General features: G+C 41.3%; 1 protein-coding gene across 3 annotated transcripts in view; it reads right to left on the bottom strand.

Moving 5' to 3' along the window:
- The window catches only part of MDN1 (midasin AAA ATPase 1), a 151,513-nt gene that overhangs the window by 90,913 nt on the left and 38,281 nt on the right, over positions 1-22,319 (bottom strand). For all 3 annotated transcript variants that reach the window (XM_079780520.1, XM_079780521.1, XM_079780522.1), the window contains exons 16-31: positions 19,602-19,813; positions 18,981-19,084; positions 16,847-16,991; positions 16,248-16,344; positions 12,654-12,767; positions 11,974-12,121; positions 11,521-11,631; positions 9,796-9,947; positions 8,588-8,766; positions 7,606-7,814; positions 7,224-7,370; positions 3,402-3,543; positions 1,994-2,128; positions 1,773-1,911; positions 543-681; positions 106-236 (exon numbers count right to left, since the gene is read on the bottom strand). In XM_079780520.1, coding sequence (XP_079636646.1) covers positions 106-236; positions 543-681; positions 1,773-1,911; positions 1,994-2,128; positions 3,402-3,543; positions 7,224-7,370; positions 7,606-7,814; positions 8,588-8,766; positions 9,796-9,947; positions 11,521-11,631; positions 11,974-12,121; positions 12,654-12,767; positions 16,248-16,344; positions 16,847-16,991; positions 18,981-19,084; positions 19,602-19,813 — 2,304 coding nt within the window. The remainder of the gene's footprint in view (positions 1-105; positions 237-542; positions 682-1,772; positions 1,912-1,993; positions 2,129-3,401; positions 3,544-7,223; positions 7,371-7,605; positions 7,815-8,587; positions 8,767-9,795; positions 9,948-11,520; positions 11,632-11,973; positions 12,122-12,653; positions 12,768-16,247; positions 16,345-16,846; positions 16,992-18,980; positions 19,085-19,601; positions 19,814-22,319) is intronic.

Here is a 22,319-nt window from a genome sequence, read left to right as displayed (position 1 = left end):
TTATTTTCAAATATTTACTATGCACCTACGAAGAACACTACTATGCACAAAAATTAGTATCTATAAAAACAAGACCAGCAAAAACATCAAACACAGGGACAGTACCTGTTGAGTCTTTCCAGGACAGAGTCATCAGCCAGTGAGATCTCATCCAAGAGGAAAAAGCTGCCCTCCTTCATGGCCAGAACCAGAGGCCCATCATGCCACTCAAAGAGCCGAGATGTGTCAATTTCTTCCTACAATTTGGAAAAGGAGGTAAAATTAAAAGGCGTGTGTCCACGAGACAACACACATGTAGCTAGCTGGTGTCCGCTGCAGTGAAGTGGTCATTCTGCCAGAAAAGTAAAGGTCTGAGAACCAGGAACACATGCTACACAACAGGATGCTCATGTGGCCCTTGCAGACCAGTGAAAATATGAAGCTACGTATCAAACCTGAAATCAAAAACCCTACCAGGCACAAAATCCCACAGTTGACTACGGCACAGAGCTAACTGAATCCTTTAAATGAATGTACACATCACCATTTGCTATTAGACAAACCTTGTCCTTTGGCTTCTGTCTCACCGGCCGCAGCCCGCCCAGGAAGTCCGAAGTCTCCATGTGTAAGTGGCAGTTGACTGAGTATAATTTTTGATTTGCCAAGGCTGCAAACACCTGACAGATACTCGTTTTCCCACACCTGTCAGAGATACACACCAGATTAACGCAGAGCATGAATTCTAAATACACACCCATAAACACCAAGTCAGCAAAAGAGGGGTGAGAGCCTCATTGCAGCAGCAGACACTGCTGGCTAACACAGGATGTCTGTACCCCTGGCCTGGGGCCCACTTCCCCAAAACACCAGCACCCTCCCATATTCCTTATCCAGAATGGCACACACAGCATGAATTCCATCCTTTCCTACTCCTACCAACCACCACCTATGGATGGGAAAGAAAGCCAATCCTTACAGACTTTCAAGACACACTAGCTCATGTGCTCTTCTCCTATACAAATCTATAAAACGAATGTCACTATTTAAAATAATTAAATAGAAAAAAATTAGCCCTGGCTGGGTAGCTCAGTTGGTTAGAGCATCATCCTGATACTCCAAGGTTGAGGGTTCAATTGTCCTGGTAAGGGCACATGCAAGAATCAACCAGTGAACCCATAAGTGGAACAACAAATCAATGTTTCTCTCCCTTCCTCTAAAACTAATCAATCAATAAAAATTTTTAAAAGATCCATTCTTTTCCATCACAAAGGTCTAAAGGTAGAGGAAAATAAACAATAGTAGATCCCTTAGTGGTTCTTAAAAAAGAAAGGGAGAGCCCTAGCTCGTCTGGATCAGTGGATAGAGCGTCGGCCTGCAGATTGAAGGGTTCCAGGTTCCATTCTGGTCAAGGGCATGTACTTTGGTTGCAGGCTCCTCCCCGGACCGAGCACTGATCAGGGCTCGTGCAGGAGGCAACCAATTGATGTTTCTCTTACATTGATATTTCTCTCTGTCTTTCCCTCTCTCTTCCATTTTCTCTAAAAATCAAAGGACAAATATCCTCAGATGAGGATTAAATAAAAAGTTTAAAGAAGACAGAAAGTTAATTAAATGCCAATTAGCCCTTTTCATTAAAAAAAAAAAAAAAGGAGGAAGGAAGGGGGAAAAAAAGAGAAAATAGGAAACAACAGCAAAAAACAAAGATTGCTCCTGATGAGTTCTTCAGAGATAACTCAAGTAATCCTATGGAACTGAACTGAACCCTCATAACCAGTACTGTCACAGAACTTTACCCAGTGTCTCCAACCAACAGCACTGGTTCACTGAATTCCAATGCTCTTCCCACCAGCACGGCCAGTCTCCGCATGCTCTCAGTCCACACGATATGGCTGAACTTGGACTCCAATGTGGATTTCTGAGTAGACAATTTACCTATCAAAAGTAGAATAAATATTTAGGTTCGAATATGAGTACAACTCAATTCATTCTCCTATGGATATTTTAGCCTACTCACTCAGCAATTTTAGGACATTTTCTTTGGAAAAGAGGGATTGAGGACACAATTTTTTCTTGAAATGTTTTTCAAGGACTTCTTGAATCACACCAACCTCCTCCTGTTTCCTGACTCGGCCTGCCAGAAGCATATAACCTTAAAAATAAAAATGAAGAACCGTCAAGTGTCAATACCAAGGGATGCTGAGAACATAAAACAATAGCAACTCTCACCGAACCGTATGCCTGCCTTGTGCTCCAGCAACATGACTTCTAAGTAGACTCAAACTTCTAAGTAGACCAAAAGACATAGACATCAATGTTCAGGCATCTTTATTCATAATAGCTAAACAGTGGATCCAAATATCCATCAACCGGAGAATGGCTAAACATGTTATGGTATCTCCATATACTGCAAAAGGGTTATAACAATAATTTTTTAAAAAATGAAGTCCTGATACATATAACAGCATGGCTGTATCTTGCATTAGAGAGTGAAAAGAAGCCAGACTGAGACTGCATACTTCATGATACTACTAAGATGAAGCTCAAGAACAGGAAAAAATCAATCAGTGGTGATCAATATCAAAGCAGTGGTTACCTCCAAGGGAAGAAAGACCGACAAGAGCCATGAAGGACTCTTCTGTGGTACTAGTATTCTAAATATTGGCCTAGGTAGTGATTTACATGCTATCAAGCTGTACATGATATAACAGAGTGAGTGCTTCACCAACTTAACTATAGGTTATATTTCAATTTAAAAGGTGTGTGTCTTTTTTGTTTTTAAATGTGTTCTTCCTTCTCTCTATTCTTTAACAGGAAAGAAAAGACATTACAATTCTTATGGGCTAGTTTTATTTACTAACCTTGCTTATTAACCAATCCATTAAGGACTCATTAGCACCTTTGAAATCAGAATATTTTGAAGTGTTTTCTATTCTATCATAAAGAACATATAAATTCTTCCCATGGATTAAACCAATATGACCAATCCTGAGTCTCAAGTGACATCACTGCCTTCTCTCAAAACTCTGATATTATCTGACCTGTCAGTTCTCTGACTCTAAGGCAAAGCACACCTCTCCACAGGCACCACATTGCAGAGAAACGGTCCAAAAGACATCACCAACCACCTGCCTAAAGAACTAACAGTATTGTGGCCATATCCTGACTCCTACATGTGGCCACCTGAAGGAAATAATGAGAATACCTAAGAAACCAAAACATATTAGCATAGAGGCTTGTAGAAATAATAGCACTTACAAAAGCAGTTGGGACTTAAGGGAGAAGGCTCAGTTCCTGGAGTACCTAGTAAAATCTACATATTGATCACAATTTGGGTGAGGTTTGTTTTAATTAAAAAAAAAAAAAAAGGCTGACATTTGATAGAATGTCAGTCACAGTCTGAGAGCAGATGATTGAAAGCATACCATCATTGGCTAAGTGCTGTAGCCAGTCATACTCCTCCTTGGTATGCTCAGCCAATCGGTATCTTTCAGCCCATCGAAACAGGTCTCGAAGGGTGATGAAGCCCTGCTTTCCAGCAAACACTGAAGAACTTCTGCGTTTGGACTATTAATGTATGAAAACAAATGGAAAAGAACAATGTCAAGCATATAGTAAAACATACATAAAATTTTTAATAAATTTAAGCTCCCATAAAAATTATTCATTCCACTAAAATTAATTTTATAAACTGCAAATGGGGTGTAATCATTTAAAGAAAAATACAAACTTGTGTAAATAAACAATGGAATTCAATCTCATATGCCATACAGAAAAAAAATCACAAATACAAATGTGGGCAAACATGCAGGAAAATTAATCCCATAATGTGGGACCATAGTAGTGAAAATGATTCAGAAAAGTAATCTGAGAATGCATAATTCTGATCAAGAATACTGTTAACCCCATAAATTAAATGGGATATTTTGGGGGTAAGGGGAAGTAGAAAAGAGAAAAAAAAAAAGACAATTGTAGCTTTGCATTTGACAAGGGAGCGCCACACAAAAAGAGTCTCTTCAGTTATGTCCATTCAAGGAACATCCTAGCCCTGGCTGGTTTGGCTCAGTGAATAGAGCGTCGGCCTGTGGACTCAAGGGTCCCAGGTTCGATTCCAGTCAAGGGCATTTTCCTTGGTTGCGGGAACATCCCCAGTATGTGGTGTGCAAGAGGCAGCTGATTAATGTTTCTCTCTCATTGATGTTTCTAACTCTCTCTCCCTTCCTCTCTGTAAAAAAATCAATAAATTATGTATTTTTTTTTAAAGGAACATCCTATATAACAAAAGCCTAATATGCAAATCAACAGATTGGCGGAATGACCAGTGTGAGGGGGGCGGGGCCTGCGAGTGGGTGGCACCAGGCCAGTCAAGGCAGGTGCCAACGGGCAGAGGGAGGGGGGCGACCATCGGGGGGCAGCAACAACTGGTGGTGGGACAATAGGGGGGGGGCTGGAGCTGGCCCCTGTTGGTCAGTCCACTCCCATAGGGATGTCCACAGGGAGCAGGCCTAAGCTATCAGTTGGACATCCCCCGAGGGCTCCCGGACTGTGAGAGGGCACAGGCTAGGCTGAGGGACCACCCCCATCCCGAGTGCACGAATTTTCCTGCACCGGGCCTCTAGTCTATATAATCTATATAATAAAAGCCTAAGTGACCATTATGGCGGAACGACCAGAACAACCGGTCGCTATGATGCGCACTGACCACCAGGAGGCAGATGCTCAACGAAGGAGCTGCTCCCTGGTGATCAGTGCGCTCCCACAGGGGGAGCGCCACTCAGCCAGAAGCCGGGCTCATGGCTGGTGAGTGCAGCGGTGGTGGTGGGAGCCTCTCCCACCTCCATGGCAGTGCTAAGGAGCAGCAAGCAGGCAGGTGGTAAGGAGCAAGGGGACCCTGGACTGCGAGAGGGCGCAGGCCGAGCTGAGGGCAGACACCCACCCCCCGTGCACAAATTTCGTGCCCCGGGCCTCTATTATACATATAAAAAACAAAACTGCAGTTGGTTTATGCAAAACTAACCTAAACAAAACGTTCCAATATTATCCACAAATAGAAAACTATCATCACATATAACTATCGGAAAATTTTTTTAACATATTAAATTGTTGATTTACAAAGCAAAGCCAAAAAACATTAATGGAATGCATCTTTAAGACAAGATCCTTGGGAGAAACCAAGATGGCGGCATAGGTAAACACCTGAACTTGCTGCCTTACACAACCACTTCAAAACTACAACTAAAAGACAAAACGGACATCATCCAGAACCACAGGAAGGCTGGCTGAGTGGAAACGCTACAACTAGAAGGAAAAAGGAAAGCACATTGAGACTCAGAGAAGCTGCGGAAGTAACGTGCAGAGATACGGAGGTGCTCGCGGAGAGGGCTGGCAACTGAGTACGCAATTGTCTTTCTCAATCGGGAGGGAGACACAAGCTCCCGACTGCTCTGAACTCCAGTTCCGGGTGAAACTCTGGGGACCCAGACTCATACAGGGAGAAAATGGACTGTCTGACATCGGGCGGCTTTCTCTCAGAGGTGCCTGCAGCGATTACCGAGGGACAATGAGACACGGGACCTCTTAGGACAGGGTCAACGGGAAGCCATCGCTGTTTGTTCTGCCCTGAGACCCCGTCCCACCCAAGTGTGCACAGAGGCTTCTGCATATGAATGGCCTGGTCCTTTGAAATCTAAAATTACCTAACAAACTGCAACTGGGTCAGACAAACCAAGAACATCCAAAAGAAGGGCCAAGGCCCCACAGAAGCTTGCACTGCCTCACAGCTAAGCCTCATCTTGGCACCTCCAAAACCCAAACAAAGAAGAGGAATCTGCATATCTCTCCGTAGCTCCTGCTGGGTGGCCTCAGGCAGAGGCTAAATTAGCACCTCCTTGGAGATCCAAGAGCCAGTGTACCCAGTGGTCAGAGTGGGACCATCCAGATTACAACTCCTCAGATCCATAAGGGACACACTCAGCGGGAAGACTCAGTGAGCACCAAAGCCCCACTGAAGCAAGTCTTGCCTCATAAGGGTGTTTCCAGCACAGAAGTTCTGCCATCGTAGACACAGCTGATCTTCACAGCCAATTGGCCTGGAGGTCAATTCCTCCCAGTGATACCAACAACAATCAAGGCTTAAATACAACAAGACTGTGCACACAGTCCACAAAGGGGTGCACCAAGAGTGTCCACCTCAGGTAACTAGGGAGGCTGAGCCAGTGGGCCCCATAGGACACCTAGCACACAAAGCCACTCTATCAACACAGGGAAGCAGCCAAAATGCAGAGACAAAGAAACAGGTCACAAATGAAAGAAATGGAGGAAGGCAAATGACTGGATATAGAGTTCAAAACCACAGTTATGAGGTTTTTCAAGAATTTTCTAGAAACCGCCAATAAATTTAGTGAGACCCTCGAGGATATGAAAAAGGACCAACTAGAAATTAAGCATACACTGAGAATATTAGTGTATGCTTAAGAGAGAATATTAAAAGCAGCAAGAGAAAAACAGTTAATTACCTACAAGGGAGTACCCATATGATTGTCAGCTGATTTCTCAACAGAAACTATGCAGGCCAGACGGGAGTGGCAAGAAATATTCAAAGTGATGAATAGCAAGAACCTACAACCAAGATTACTCTACCCAGCAAAGCTATCATTGAGAATTGAAGGGCAGATAAAGAGCTTCACAGACAAGAAAAAGCTAAAGGAGTTCATCACCGCCAAACCAGTATTATATGAAATGCTGAAAGGTATTCTTTAAGAAGAGGAAGGAGAAGAAAAAGGTAAAGATAAAAATTATGAACAACAAATACATATCTATCAACAAGAGAATCTAAAAATCAAGTGAATAAAAAATCTGATGAACAGAATAAACTGGTGAATATAATAGAATCAGGGGCATAGAAAGGGAGTGGACTGACAATCCTCAGGGGGAAAGAGGTGTGAGGGATGCGGGAAGAGACTGGACAAAAATCATACACCTATGGATGAGGACAGTGCAGGGGGGAGGGCATGGGGTGGGGTTGAGTGGGGTGGGAACCAGGTGGAGGAGAGCTATGGGGGGGGAAAAAAGGAACAACTGTAATAATCTGAACAATAAAGATTTAAAAAAAAAAAAAGACAAGATCCTTACTCAGAAAAAATAAATGGGTGATCTGCTGTTTCTAACCGAGGAACCTATCAAATTTGACCGAGTCTAATCAACACATTCCATTAGAAACTAAGTTCAGGGATGGAGAGGAGATCTACCTGAAGGTCCAGCATGACTTTAACCAACTTGCTGCAGTAAGAGGGTGGCAAACTACACCGCTTGTGCAAGATTGTTTCCAACTCAGAACTTGGCAATTCATCAAAGTGCAATTCCACAAACCGATTCCTGAAGGCTCTGGAAAGCACCTAAGGAAAAAAAAGCATTTGAGATATTGCTCCTCATAAGGTCAGTTTGGGCTCAAATAAACGCTTATAAAAATTGTTTTTAAAAAGGAAAAGAAAGCTCCTACAAAATTGAGGCTCTGCTACTCACCACAAAAAAGAAAAACCCTTCAAAAGAGGTAAAAAATTTCAGTCATTCCAAGAAAGATTTACAACTCGAGGCAAAAACAAGTAAGAGTAGGGGGAAAATGCTACACACCTTTCTGCCTCCATAAAGTCCTGGGGGATTCTGGGTAGCAAAGAGCATGAACCGAGGGTGTGCTTTGACAACTTCCTGTGTTTCTGTTATGAGCAATTCACGGTTATCATCTAGCAGTCTGTTCAGTGCCTCTAATACATCAGTAGGGGCCAAATTCAATTCATCTAAAATAATCCAGTAGCCCTTTCTCATAGCATCAATAAGAACACCTTGGAGGAAATAAACACTGAGAATTAGTACATAAATTAGTCAAAAGTTATATACAAATCAACAAATCTTAGGTTATTATTAAATTTCAAAGCAAGTAACTCTCTGTAGCTAGTCACGCCCCCAAGTAATTTGTGATATTGACTATCAAAGAAGCATAATTTTCCATTAAAATAGCCCTATTTCATACAGAAGGGGAGTCAAGGCTGACAAATATCACATTTCCAACTTATTTCCCCCCTTGCAGTTTAATTTTATTTATATCACCACATTTTTATATCAACTCTCAGCTTCCTTCAGTTCAGTGCTCACCCCATACTCTTGAGTCTTTAGGAAATGAAGTAGGAGTTCAACTATATTCTTCAAAACTTGGTGCTAGTGCTGATTACAGCTGACAAGATTTCATTGGGGCCCAAAGATAGCTGGAGCCCTAACCACCACTCCTTCACCACCAAGCAGCTCAGGGAGAAAGAAAAACCAGCAGCAATGGCAGCAGTCCACACGCTTCAATTGGAAAGGGTAAAGAATACTTGGGGAAATGGGTCTGAAAGAATGAACACCTACCTACACCAGTGATGGGCAACCTTTTGAGCTTGGTGTGTCAAACTTCGCCAAAAAACTGAGCATAACTCGGGTAGTGTGTCACTTTGAGGAAAAAAATTATTTCGCAAATGTTTCATCCTTGGCATGCGGCCGCATGTCATCAGAAATGGCTACGCGTGTCATAGGTTCACCATCACTGACCTACACTCACGAAACAGAATTATAACCCTACCTTCTTTAAACACAAGCTTCCCTGAGGAATCAGATGTGTAACAACCGATGTACTCTTGAATATCCGTGTGTTCGTGATTGTTGATACGCACGCAGTGGTTACCAGTAGCTGCAGCCAGCCACCGGATCAGGCTGGTTTTACCAACTGATGTCTCCCCCTGAATCAGCACTGGATAGGTTCTTTAAAAGATCAGCCAACAAAGCAATTAAAGAAAAAAAGATAAAAACCAGAATTCATTCAAGCAGTTTTTAAAAAAAATGACTATATCATTTAACATCATTATAAAAGAATATCTACTAGAGGTCCGGTGTACGAAATTCATGCACCGGGTGTGTGCGCGCGCGCGCGCGAGCGCGCGTGTGTCCCTCAGCCCAGCCTGCACCCTCTCCAATCTGGGATCCCTCTCACAATCCAGGACTACTGGCTCCCAACCGCTCGCCTGCCTGCCTGCATGCCTGCCTGCCTTCCTGATGGCCCCTAACTGCTTCTGCCTGCCAGCCTGATCACCCCCTAACCACTCCCCTGCCAGCCTGATTGATGCCTAACTGCTCCCCTGCCAGCCTGATTGCCCCTAACTGCCCTCCCCTGCCGGCCTGGTCACCCCTAACTGCCCTCCCCTGCAGGCCCAGTCACCCCCAACTTCCCTCCTCTGCCGGCCTGGCCACCCCTAACTGCCCTCCCCTGCAGGCTTGGTCCCTCCCAACTGCCCTCCCCTGCTGGCCAGCTTGTGGAGGCCATCTTATGTCCACAAGGGGGCAGCCATTTTGTGTGTTGGAGTGACAGTCAATTTGCATATTACTCTTTTATTAGATAGGATATACTACTAAAGGAATGTTTAAGCCCTGAGAAATTTATATATAAAAATGGTTCCTGAAAAAACACTGAGGAAAAATTCCAACCTCTATTGTACTACTTGTAAGAAACAGTAAGTGGGACTAGCTGTTACTCACTTAACAAATAATGGGTGATGAGTATTCATCAACAAAATACTGAAAAGCAAACCTAAAAGATGGCCAAAATAATCTGAATCCATATTGTTCTCACTAAAGGTGAAACTAGAAAAAATGATTTGTGCCAAAAGAAAAGTGACAGCTCACTCAGTCAATGAATAACCACAAAGCACTTTGAACGTGAAGGAAGGAAGACTAGAATGTCATCAATGTCTATGATGATAAAACTTCAGATCAGCAGAGGAAAGTTCCACACACCCTGCAGAGACCACTCGGACTATATCTCTCAGGTTCAGCTTGACGGAAGATGTGAGAATGTATGTCTCATCAATTGTAGGTTCCTTGTCTCCCACCGAAATCCAATAGCCTTCAACCTGAATAAGCCGACCTCCTTTGGGTTCTGGAATAGGCTGAAAGACACAAAAGTTAAAATAAGCCACAGTTCCACAGCAACTATCGCATTCTTTCAGATAGGGTTGGTAAAGTGGGAAAAGAAGTTGTCACCAAGAATGCTGCCCTGTTCTGGATGCTTTCAACATTAAAACCCATGGGTGAGATATGAAAATAAAATTACTTTGAGAAATGAGAACAAGATAATGACAAGTATAGGTTTTTAAATTCAGGTGGAGTTAGGTGAATATGGGGGAAAATTTGAATTAAAATAGTTTCTCAGTTTATGATTCATTTATCTTCTCTTACCTATTAAAACTCCCACTCTGAAGTATTTTGGTCAAAAACATGTATTTCATATAAACCATGTTCCCCAAAATAGAGCTAGTGTTGTACAGAAGGGGGCTTTGCATTATTTTATCTGGAGCCCCCGGAAGACTTTAAAAATAAAAGTGACCCCCACCTCAAGAACCTAATCTATTACAGATAACAACATTGTGGATAATACTGTAATCTTTTAACCTTTTGCACTCGGATGTCGAGTGTGACTTGACACGGTTAGCATTAGAATAAAGGAATCGAGAAAAAAGCAAGCGAGTGCAAAGGGTTAAAGATATGGTGAAAGTTATTAAGTTGATTTACTCAAAATTGCTATCTTTATGGATCAAAATGGTTAGTGGTCAGGTTTATAACTACGAAAAAGTGCTCTTCCAGTACACTTAGTCCTCTGACTTGAAGCTACTACACGCTAGTTAGGCTAAGAAAGGAAGCTACAGAACATTCTAATGAGATGGTCCCATTTATGTAATTTAATTAGATACATATTAGGACTTACATGGACAAATGGATAAATTCTGATACATTTATCAGAATTAATTTTTTATTTTTTTAAAATTGATTTTAGAGGGAAGAAGGGAGAGACAGAGAGAGAGAAACATCAATGTCAGAAAACATCAATCGGCTGCCTCGTGCACTCGCCCTGATCAGGGATCCAACCCACAACCCAGGTAATGTGCCCTCTCTGGGAATTGAACCTGCCACCTTTTGGTGTATGGAACCATACTCCAACAAACTGAGCCACATCAGCCAGGGCCATTTATCAAATTTCAGATGGAAAGGACTGTCTACAAGGCTTAAATCTCCAGAGTAGGATTATTGGGAATTTTTTTTGTGTGTTAATCCTTCACCCAGAATATATTTCCATTGATTTTTAAAGGGAGTGGAAGGGAGGGGGGAGAAATGGAAAAAAGGAAAGAGGAAAGAGAAAAGAGAAAGAGAGACATCAATGTGAGAGACATATTGATTGATTGCTTCCAGCATGTGCCCTGACCAGGGATGAAGATGGAACCTGCAACCCAGGTACATGCTCTTGACTGGGAATCGCACCCCAAGACCCTGCAGTGCTTGGGTTAAAGCTCTAATCACTGAGCACACAAGCCAGGGCAGATTATTGGGAATGTTTACCATCTACAGTTTAACTTTCTGAAACAGATTTATAATTAGAAACAAGATTTATAAAAAACCAAACAGTTCAAAGTTTTATAATATAGCCTTTCATTTATTAAACAAGTCAAAACAAACAAGCAAACATACCTGCTTCAGCAAACTTTTAATACTGCCAGAGACAATGTGTTGACAAATAAGCTTCTGAACTGCTGGGTGTGATGCCCTGTCAAGCTGTGTTAGGAAACCCAAACAAAAGCCCTAGGAAAAACACAGAAATACATAACACAAATTATTGCAGGACAACTTATTTCAAAAACAAAATGCCACCTCGTGGGTGGGGCTGGTTTCCAGAACAACTTTTAACCCTTTGTACTCGCTTCCTTTGTTCTAATGCTAACCGTGTCGAGTCACACTCGACATTCGAGTGCAAAAGGTTAATATCATGGTAGAAAAAAGATTAGGGTAACTCTGGTATAAAATATTCTGGGCTAATCTGACTAAATGGAAAGCATTGCAAATCTGGAATATGCATCCCTACTCCCTCCCTCCCCATGTTGAGCCCATCCACCAGGCTCCACCCAAACCAGACTTTGGAAAGACCTCATAGAGTGAGCGCTGGATGTTGCTACATGGATTGGAGGCTGCAAATCGCAGGGCCCTGCAGAGAGTCCGAAGGCTGTAGTGAGGTCTATGGCCGGTCCCATCCACCAATGTTCTCCCAGACTCTTTCCGCACATCTCTGTAGAAGCTACAAAAAGGATGCACTTCAGGTGATTTTTTAAAATTTATTTTTAAAAAGAGGAAGGGAGAGGGACAGAGGGGGGGAGTGGGAGCAGAAAGAGAGAGAATCAGTTGCCTCCTGCATACCCTCCCTCTCCCTTCCTCTCTGAAACCAATAAAAATAAAAATATATATAAAAAAAGAAGTTAGAAGATGACAAGATGGAAAAAGTTTCAGACTGAAATATAAAGTGCAAGAAATTTATGACCAGCTACCACAAGATCAAGTATAACCAAGTGTCACAGATAAAACACAAGTTCTTACTCAAATGGGCTTTAGCTTGAATATTTACAATCTACCTATATATTCTTTCTTTTATTGGGAAAATCCAAAGTATTTCATAAGGTTCCAACTTTAAAACAGAAATTAAATAATAATCTTTACATTAGTTTTCTCCAGTTAGAAGCAAAAAGGAAAAAAAAGGAAACAATTATATTAATGAGGCATACATTTTTATGTTCAGAGGAAAGGTTTATAAATAGAAACTGGGAACCACCTACTTTATGATTCCTTGCACTGTGCTCTTGCTCACACTCAATCCTTTCAGATAATCCACAATAAGAATTTGTAAGTCTTCTTTACTTTCCAGTTCTTCTACATAAAGTTCCGTAAACCTGTAAGACAACTATTATTATACTAGAGGCCCGATGCACGAAATTCATGCAAGAGGCTCGGCCCTCGCAGCCCGCCTTCGTCCAGAAGGTCGTTCCGCTGTTCAACAGTTAGGTCGAATAGCATATTATGCTTTTATTATCACAGATAATAAGCATATTTAAGTTAATACAACTATTCTGACAATAAAAAATAAAAAACCAATGTAAACTCATTTTAACTGTTTCCAATATAAAATATAACTCTTCCAACTTGAGATATAGACTGACCATTACAAAATAAAAAATAATCTAACTTTTACCAAAAATCTACCATTATTATATTCTGGTTTCTCTTCAGATCGCATAAATCTTTCGCTTTTGACAAAAATCTACCATTATTTCTTCTTGGAATAAAGTATTCTGTTTATAGTCCTTATAAGAAACAGCGACAAAAATAAGACTTATTTACCCTCATTTTCAGGTGTACTTCATCGTAAGTACATGTAATAAAAAATACATGGAATAGCTCTGGACAGTTTGACTCAGTGGTTGGGGCATTGGACTGAGGACCGAGGGATTGCCAGTTTGAGTCCTAGTCAAGGGCACATAAAAAATATCCTCACTCCTTGGGTGAGGATTAAAAAATAAAACACAAAAGAACATGAAACAAAAAAGGCACCTCACTGTGAAAAATAAAATAGTTGGAGCAAAGGAAAATACATAATTGTAGTTTATAAATTTTTTTAAATATATTTTATTGATTTTTTACAGAGAGGAAGAGATAGGGACAGAGAGTTAGAAACATCGATGAGAGAGAAACATCGATCAGCTGCCTCCTGCACCCCGCCCCCCCCCCACTGGGGATGCGCCCGCAACCAAGGTACATGCCCTTGACCGGAATCGAACCTGGGACCCTTGAGTCCGCAGGCCGACGCTCTATCCACTGAGCCAAACCGGTTTCGGCTATAAATTTTTTTAAACAAGTTTTTATTCCTTTAATAATGGGAGCAGGGCCCGGCCAGGGTGGCTCAGTGCTTGAGCATCGACTTACAAACCAGGTCATGGTTCGATTCCCAGTCAGGGCACATGCCTTGGTTGCAGGTTCGATCCCCAGTGTGGGGCATGCAGGAGGGAGCCAATCAATGATTCTCTCTCATCACTGATGTTTCTATCTCTCTTTTTCTCTCCCCTCCTCTCTGAAATCAATAAAAGTGTATTTAAAAAAATAAAATAATGTGAGGAGGGATCTAATACAATTTTAATACTGTTTTGAAACATAAAACTCAACAAAAGGTTACCACTAATAAATAAGGTCATTTATCTTTTCCCAAGTGCTACATACATAAAACACCAATAACTAAGAACCTTGTTCATGTCAATCAGTGCTTAATGATGAAAACTGTAATTTAAAAGACCTTTTACAAATCATTAGACTCATTCAAGAGGACTTTGCTGCTAACTTGCACTTATGCTATTATACTGTTACTAGAGGCCCAGTGCACGAAATTCATGCACTGGTAGAGTCCTTAGTGGCTGCCGGCTGCCAGCCAGGTACTCCCTCCCTTTCCCTGGCCGCCTACTGCCAGCCAGGGCCTCCCTCCCTTCCCAAGCTGGCCCTGCCCCCGCATTGAACTCCTGGAAGAACTCCTGTCGAGGGGATAATTTACATACTATGCTTTTATTATACAGGACTAGAGGCCCAGTGCATGATTTAATCATGCACCTGGTGCACCAGCGGGCTGGCTGTCCGCCGGTGCCCCAGGCCTTCCGAAAGCCTCCAGCGCTGCGGAGGCTTTCGAAAGGCCTTGCGCCGGAGCAGACAGCCGGCCAGGTCCCCCGCTTTGGCCTTTGATCGCGGGGGACCTGGCTGGCTGTCCGCCGGTGCCCCAGGCCTTCCGAAAGCCTCCGGCTGCTGCGGAGGCTTTCGAAAGGCCTTGTGCCGGAGCAGACAGCCGGCCAGGTCCCCCGCTTTGGCCTTTGATCGCGGGGGACCTGGCCGGCTGTCCGCCAGTGCCCCAGGCCTTCCGAAAGCCTCCGGGGCAGCCATGGCACAGACGCTGAGCTCGGGGCGCCAGTGGCGCCGCGAGCTCAGCGTCCTGCTGGCCCAATCAGCTACCCCGGCCACCCTGAGTCCCGCCCCCTGCGCCTCCTGCTTGCCCAATCGTGGGCGTAGCGGAGTGATGGTAATTTACATATTACCATTTTATTATGTAGGACTAGAGGCCCAATGCACGAATTCGTGCATGGGTGGGGTCCCTCGGCCTGGCCGGCCATGGGGAGGGACCACAGGAGGTTGGCCAGCCACAGGAGGTTCGCTGTGGGAGTGCACTGACCACCAGGGGACAGCTCCTGCGTTAAACATCTGCCACCTGGTGGTCAGTGTGTCGTCATAGCGACCATTCGACCAGTCATTCAGTTGTAACAGTTGCTTAGGCTTTTATATATATAGAAGATAGATATCATTATGTGAACTTTTTCTAATAGCCACAAGGCTATTTGAAGAAGGAAACATTTTTGTTTTCAACAATATCATGAACCATTAAGTGCCATAATAACAACCCCAAGGAAAAATTCTCCAGTGTTCTAGAGTTTTCCATATTTCTACTACCTATAGAAACTAAAGGAATAAGACAAATAAGGAGGATTCTCTATCTGTGGTCAAAAATTTTTAAGCATTGTTATGGGGTTTGGTTATGTTAATATTACCAATCAATAAATAAGAACTTTTTATTTTTTCGCCCTAGCCAGTTTGGCTCAGTGGATAGAGCGTTGGCCTGCGGACTGAAGGGGTCCCAGGTTCAATTCTGGCCAAGGGCACATGCCCAGGTTGTGGGCTCAATCCACAGTGGGGGGCATGCAGGAGGCAGCCCATCAATGATTCTCTCTCATCATTGATGTTTCTATCTCTCTTTCCCTCTCCCTTCCTATCTGAAATCAATAAATGTATTTTTTTTTAAATAGAAGTTTTGTGGGGTTTTTAAAGTATTTTTATTGATTTCAGAGAAGAAGGGAGGGGGGGGGAGAGAGAGAGAGAGAGAGAGAGAGAGAGAGAGAAACATCAATGATGAGAGAGAATCATTGATTGGCTGCCTCCTGCATGACCCCTACTAAGGATCAAGCCTGCCAAAACCGGTTTGGCTCAGTGGATAGAGCGTCGGCCTGCGGACTGAGGGGTCCCAGGTTCGATTCCGGTCAAGGGCATGTGCATTGGTTGCGGGCACATCCCCAGTGGGGGGTGTGCAGGAGGCAGCTGGTCGATGTTTCTCTCTCATCGATGTTTCTGGCTCTCTATCCCTCTCCCTTCCTCTCTGTAGAAAGATCAATAAAATATATATATATAAAAAAAAAGGATCAAGCCTGCAACCCAAGCATGTGCCCCTCACCAGAATTGAACCCAGGACCCTTCAGTCCACAGGCCAATGCTCTATCCACTGAGCCAAACCAGCTAGGGCAAGAAGAAGTTTTTAAAAAGTCTTCAGGAATCAGGCCATGTCCCCTCACCTGTTTCTTATTCCTGGTGGGAGATTTCTTTTGCCCACATCAGTTGCTGGATTCATACAGGCAAATAAACGAAAGTCAGGATGACGAACCAGTGGTTCTGTTAAGAGAAAATGATAAATTCAACAACTTGTAAAATTAAGTCATCAGCCAGATCCCTAGGGGAAGACTATCTAACTCCACAGGAACCCAGGCCAAACAAAACACTGCCTCAGGCTCAACAAAGTTGTTACTGGCTATTCAAACCTTCCCTGCCTTTTCTGAAATCAGTTATCAGACTGATGTACACTACTTAATCTTATGCTGCCATTCCACTGTCTTTTATAGGTTCACTGTCATTTATGTCTTATCACCTATTCCAGTATATAGTTTCCCACTAATTGTGCGTGTCTATTACCCACTACCCAAATGCCTTGACAAATTACTGTATTCTTTGAATTCCACATACCACCTAACAATAGGACATTTACAGAAAATAAATATCTATGGAATAAACAAATCCAATTGGGTGGCCCCTGTAATCCACCTAACTAATAGATTCTTACTCTAAAGAGGCCAAAAGACCTGGCAGCAAGTCAGACCCCAAGGGGCTCAAGTCCTACCTGTGTCCCCTCGATCCAGCAATACCAGGGAGCCAGAAGAGCCTTCAAGCAAACCACTGAGACATTCTAATGTTTCTGGAGCAGCCAGATTAATCTCATCCAACAAGATCCACTCTCCTTTTTTTACAGCCTGAGCTAATGTACCCTTAAAAGAAGATGAAGTATAATGGTAAGAACCCATTTCAAGGACACACTCACCAAAAAGTTATATAAGCAGGACTGGAAAACAGAAGCAAGGGCAAACCTCTCCAACCTGATGAGCTTATGCCCTAAATGCCAAATGGCTGCCGGCTGAGTGCCAGAGTTAAGACCAAGTTAACTTTTTCAAATGTCTAAAAGGATTAAGGGAATATCTTTGAGCCTAACAGTGAGATACAATAAACTAGATCATCTCATTATATAGATGTGAGATAAATGATAACAATGTATTCAGGTATACAAGGTACCCAGATGGCCCTGGCTGGGTGGCTAAGTTAGTTAGAGCATCGTCCCAATATGCTAAGGTTGTGGGTTTGATCTCTGGTCAGGATACATGCAAGAAGCAACCAATGAATGCATAAGTAGGTGGAATAACACATTGATATTTCTCTCTTTCTAGCTCTAAAATCAATTTTTTTAAAAAGGGCACCCAGATGGTTATTAAAAGCACTCAACATAAATAAATATAGGGTTAAGCTCTGATTATACCACAATCAGATAAAGGACTAAATCAAGGATGTGTGGTGGTTGTAATACATAGCCTTTCACAGTTGAAGAATATCACAATGAATCTTTCCTAACTCTTCTCTACCGATTTTGTCTCAGAGTTCTATTCCAAGAGTAATAAAAAAATAAATCTTACAGTTAACAAATCAAAAACTGAACTGTTTTACTGTTATTAAAATGCTTTATACAAGCCCTAGCCAGTTTGGCTCAGGGGATAAAAATCGGACTGCGCACCGAAGGATCCCAGGTTCGATTCCAGTCAAGGGCACATAACCTCAGTTGCAGGCTCTTCCCTGGTCAAGGTGCGTGCAGGAGGCAACAAATCAATGTGTTTCTCTCACATCAGTATTTCTTTCTGTTTTTCCCTCTTTCTTCCACTCTCTCTAAAAATCAATGGAAAAATATCCTCAGGTGAGGATTAAAAAAAACAACAGAACTTTATACTTTTTGTTTTCATAATAATCCTGACAAATTATCTACAAATTTAACTTAAAAAAAAAAAAAAAAAGGACAGCCCTGGTTAGTGTTGCTCAGTTGGTTGTGCATCATTCCAAGCACAGAGAAGTTGCCGGTTTGATTACCAGTGAGAGCACATGCCCAGACTGCGGGCTCCATCCCCGGTAGTAGGCATACAGGAGGCGGCTGGTCAATGTCTGTCTGCCTATTGTCTGTCTCTCTCCCTTTCTCTAAAAATTAATAAACTATTCTTAAAAAAAAAAAAAGAACTAATGTATTAAACTCCAGTGAAATGCTAAGTCATGAAATAGGTTTAAACCCTACTTTGGAGAGCACTTGACATTTTAATTGGTTATTTTAGAAATAATCATAGCAAGATTAAACACTAATGACCAAATTTCCCACACAGATGGGACATATGGTTGAGTGACCTTCTCTCATACCAAAACACCATCTCAAGTAAGATTCCTACCTCTTTTAAGATGTGGTCTAAAAAGTGTCACAAAAACAAAAAGAAAATTTTTAAAGCTTAGGTTATGAACATTTAATTACGCTAATCTTTCCTACAGGGTCACAGGACAGAAAAAAGTAGAGCTACACATGCACTGGAATAAAAAAATGGGGCCTAAAGTGAATGGACCCAAACCTCGTGGGCTTGCTCTCCTTCTCACACATCACACACACAGAGCTAGGAAACAATAAAGAGTTCATCAGCTGGCCTCAACTTCCATCTTTAAAATTAATAGTGTTAAAAATAAATAAATAAAAATTATAGTGTTTACCAAGACTATAATTTCAATAAAGAACATTTTTCAAAATCTTCCACAATACATTATTTCAATTCAGTGTTAAGTCTTGAGCAGCAAGCACTAAAAATATCAACATGAAGAGAATACAAAATAAAAGCCAGTCTAATACTTGCATTTTGCATCAAATCAACAGTCCCTTAGCCTTAATAACTAAAGCAAAATACCTCTACAAATGCAAACAACAGGGCATTTTCAGTCATTTTCATCTGCTGTTGGGCATGGTCAAGTCTAAGACCAAAAGCTTCCCATTTCTCTTTCAGGAGTAACCCTAGAAAGGAATAAAGACAATAATTTAACCTACATTTTGAATTGTAATATGTATAACTTAAACACACAAAAAACAAATATCTTAGCAGTATTAAAAATATAAGTCCAAACACTTGCTAAGTGCTAGCCACTATACTAGTTTACTCATTCATATGCACATGTACACGTACTAGTTAACTGATTTATCATTCCTCACAGCAACCCTTTGAGGTAGGTATTCTTATTTCCATTTAATAGATGAGAAACCACAGAGAAAATAACTAAGCTACCAAAAGCCTCTTGGCTTTGGAATCAAGTTCTTGGAAACAACCTCTTTTTTTAAGAAAATCTGATGATTCTTATGGAAACCATGCCTAGAATCATGGGAGCAGCAATACTTCAAAATTAGTATTTTTTGCCCTAAGTCTTAGAAAACTCCAAGTTGCATTGCTTCACTCTTCTCCCCAAATCTTCTCCTAATTCTGCTAATTGAGCCCCACCTCATGCCCTTTCACTAGTAGCCTAGGTCACATTCTTACCAGTTTTGCTCTCTTTTCCATCTTTGTTGACAGCCGATTTGTGCACATGTTGCATTAGTCTGAGAAGATCATGCCACCGTTTCTGCCTGTAACAGGTCTGAATGTGCCCCAAGAACGTAAAGTTTTGCTTCTTGGAAAATGTCTGGGCAAAGAGTTCCTCAAATGCCTCCCGTAAGGGTAGCCAAATAAGCTTATGGTCCACTGGTTTGTAACTAAAACAAATGGCAAATGTGATTGAAAAACTACTGAAGACAATAGAACTTAAAAACCATAACTCAGAAAATAGGAATAGGTCTAAGATTTCATTTACGCAAAAATCAGAAATAATACCAAAATACTTAAAATCTATGTTAAAGTTTTAAATTATAATGTATTTTCTGCAATGTGTTTAAAGGGCCTAAACTAAAGGTAAAAACTACTATTAGATAAACATTATTAAAAATTTTGAAACTCCTAGTTGGGCACTGAAAGGCCTGTCATTTATTTTATTAACATTTAAATAAACATCATTTATAGCAGCGTTCATCAACCTTTTGGACCTCACAGACCACCAGTGGTCCACGGACCACCGGTTGGGCAACTGCTGATTTATAGGATTCAATGATAAAACGTATTTTATTAAGATCAACCAAAAACTTTTCAGGAAATTTTAGAATAAAATACGGTGTTTTTTTTTTGTAAAAAATACGTTTTTATATTTGTAAAATATTTTTATATAGAATAAAAATACGTTATTCTATGTTTTTATATAGAATAAAAATACGTTTTTATATTTGTAAAAATACAACAGTATCTGAAACTGATTTACATAAGCAAAATAAACTCAGTTCATGCCTTCTCAATTGAGGGAGAAAAGGTACTGCTCCCAAGAGATAAATATAGGCAAAAGAACCTTAAATGTTGCAATGGTTTGTGACCTTCCACAGCTCAACATTTTATTCCACAGTATTTATTCTTTTAAAGAATATTTTTACTTATTTTTCTAGAGAGAGAGGAAGGGAGAAGGAGGGAGGAGTGGAGCGAGAGAGAGAGAGAGAGAGAGAGAGAGAGAGAGAGAGAGAGAGAGAGAGAGAGAAAGATATCGATGTGAGAGAAACATCGATCGTTTGCCTCCATACACACCCTGACCAGGGATCGAACCCACAACCTGTATATGTGCCCTGACCAGGAATCGAACGAATGACCTTTTGGTGCACGGATGACAATCAACTGAGCCACACCACACAGACATTTTGGAAACCCTGCTGTATAATGGTTCATAGTTTGAATCACCAATTCTCCCAGGTGTCAGGTTAGTTCCCATTGAGTAGGTATTTGTGTTATAGTTCATTTTTGTTTTTTCTTTTGTGAAATGTATGTATGATTGCTCATTTTTAATCACTTGAAATATGTATTGACTTAAGTGTTTCAGCCACTGTGCTCAGCTTTAAATGAATGGACATTTCTCTTAATGAGTTCAGTCTAAGCCACTTCTTTCATTTACGAATTCAATAGACTGAGTCAATGAATAGTGTAATGATTATGACAGCTAACTCTTTAACAAGGAAAAACATATGTATTTTCATCAAGTTAACACCAAAACAAAATTCCAATTATCACACTGATCCCAATCTTTTGCATTATCAATTGGATAAGGGCACAAATGAGCTCCCATATACTTGCTACATTTAAACTACTTGCGCCTGGCTGGTGTGGTTCAGTGGTTGAGCATAAACCCAGGAGCCAAGTCACGGGTTCGGTTCCCGGTCAGGGCACATGCCCGGGTTGCAGGCTTGGTCCCCAGTAGGGGGCATATAGGAGGCAGCCAAATAATGATGTTTCTCTCTCATCAGTGTTCTATCCCTCTATGCCTTTCCCTTCCTCTCTCTCTCTAAAAATCAATAAAAACATTAAAAAAAAAACTACTTGCAATAGCTGGCATAACACTACAAAATTTTATAAGAGACAGACCCAGTGCCTGCTCAAATAGTATGAGATTAATACCATTTGTGTTAGAATACTTAACAGTAGGATATTACTGAAAACATATATACAGCATAGAAATATACAGTATGATAGACATGCCTTGTTAAGTAACAAATTCCATATAGCAGTAAGAATAGGTTGCCAAGTATCTCAATGAAGGAATGGGGAATTAAGTGTCAATTAACTTAATAGAAGTAAAATAAAAAGGTAGAAAGATCCTGGGGAAGAACTAATAAAGTGAAAGAAGAATTAGAGTAAGAGAGATAAGCCTCAGCTGACTAATTTTAAGACAATAGAAATTTAAAAGCTGTAATGAAGTACATAATTAATGATATGTGTAGAGCAGAATATAAGCAATGGGTTGGGATGGTAAGCAAAGGAAAAGCACCAACTGAAGCAGGACTCCACGTAGAGTGCTACTTAATGTTTCAGAGACATTCTAACTACCGGAGAGTCCAGCTCGAAGACAGTGTAAGTCCAGAACATACATTTTAGATAAGCAATTGCACACACAAATATTAGTTGATTATATGCTTATCTCCTTTTCTCCCTCCCACTTTCAGCATGATCTTCGAGAACCAGAACTCAAGTGTTCTTTAAACTGCAGAGAAACATCGATATACACAAGAACACCTCAATACATTCCAATAACTACCCTGCTGGGGAGGGAAGGGGTGGGGGTGGAAGACTTTAAACATTTTTCCAAGGCTAGCTTTGAGCTTTGTAAGAGAACAGTATTTCCTACCTCAAGCA

The sequence above is a fragment of the Cnephaeus nilssonii genome (assembly GCF_951640355.1).
Source record: "Cnephaeus nilssonii genome assembly, chromosome: 9".
Classification (NCBI taxonomy): Eukaryota; Metazoa; Chordata; class Mammalia; order Chiroptera; family Vespertilionidae; genus Cnephaeus; species Cnephaeus nilssonii.
Note: the sequence above shows the minus strand (reverse complement) of the source record. Positions and strands in the feature narration are given on the sequence as shown.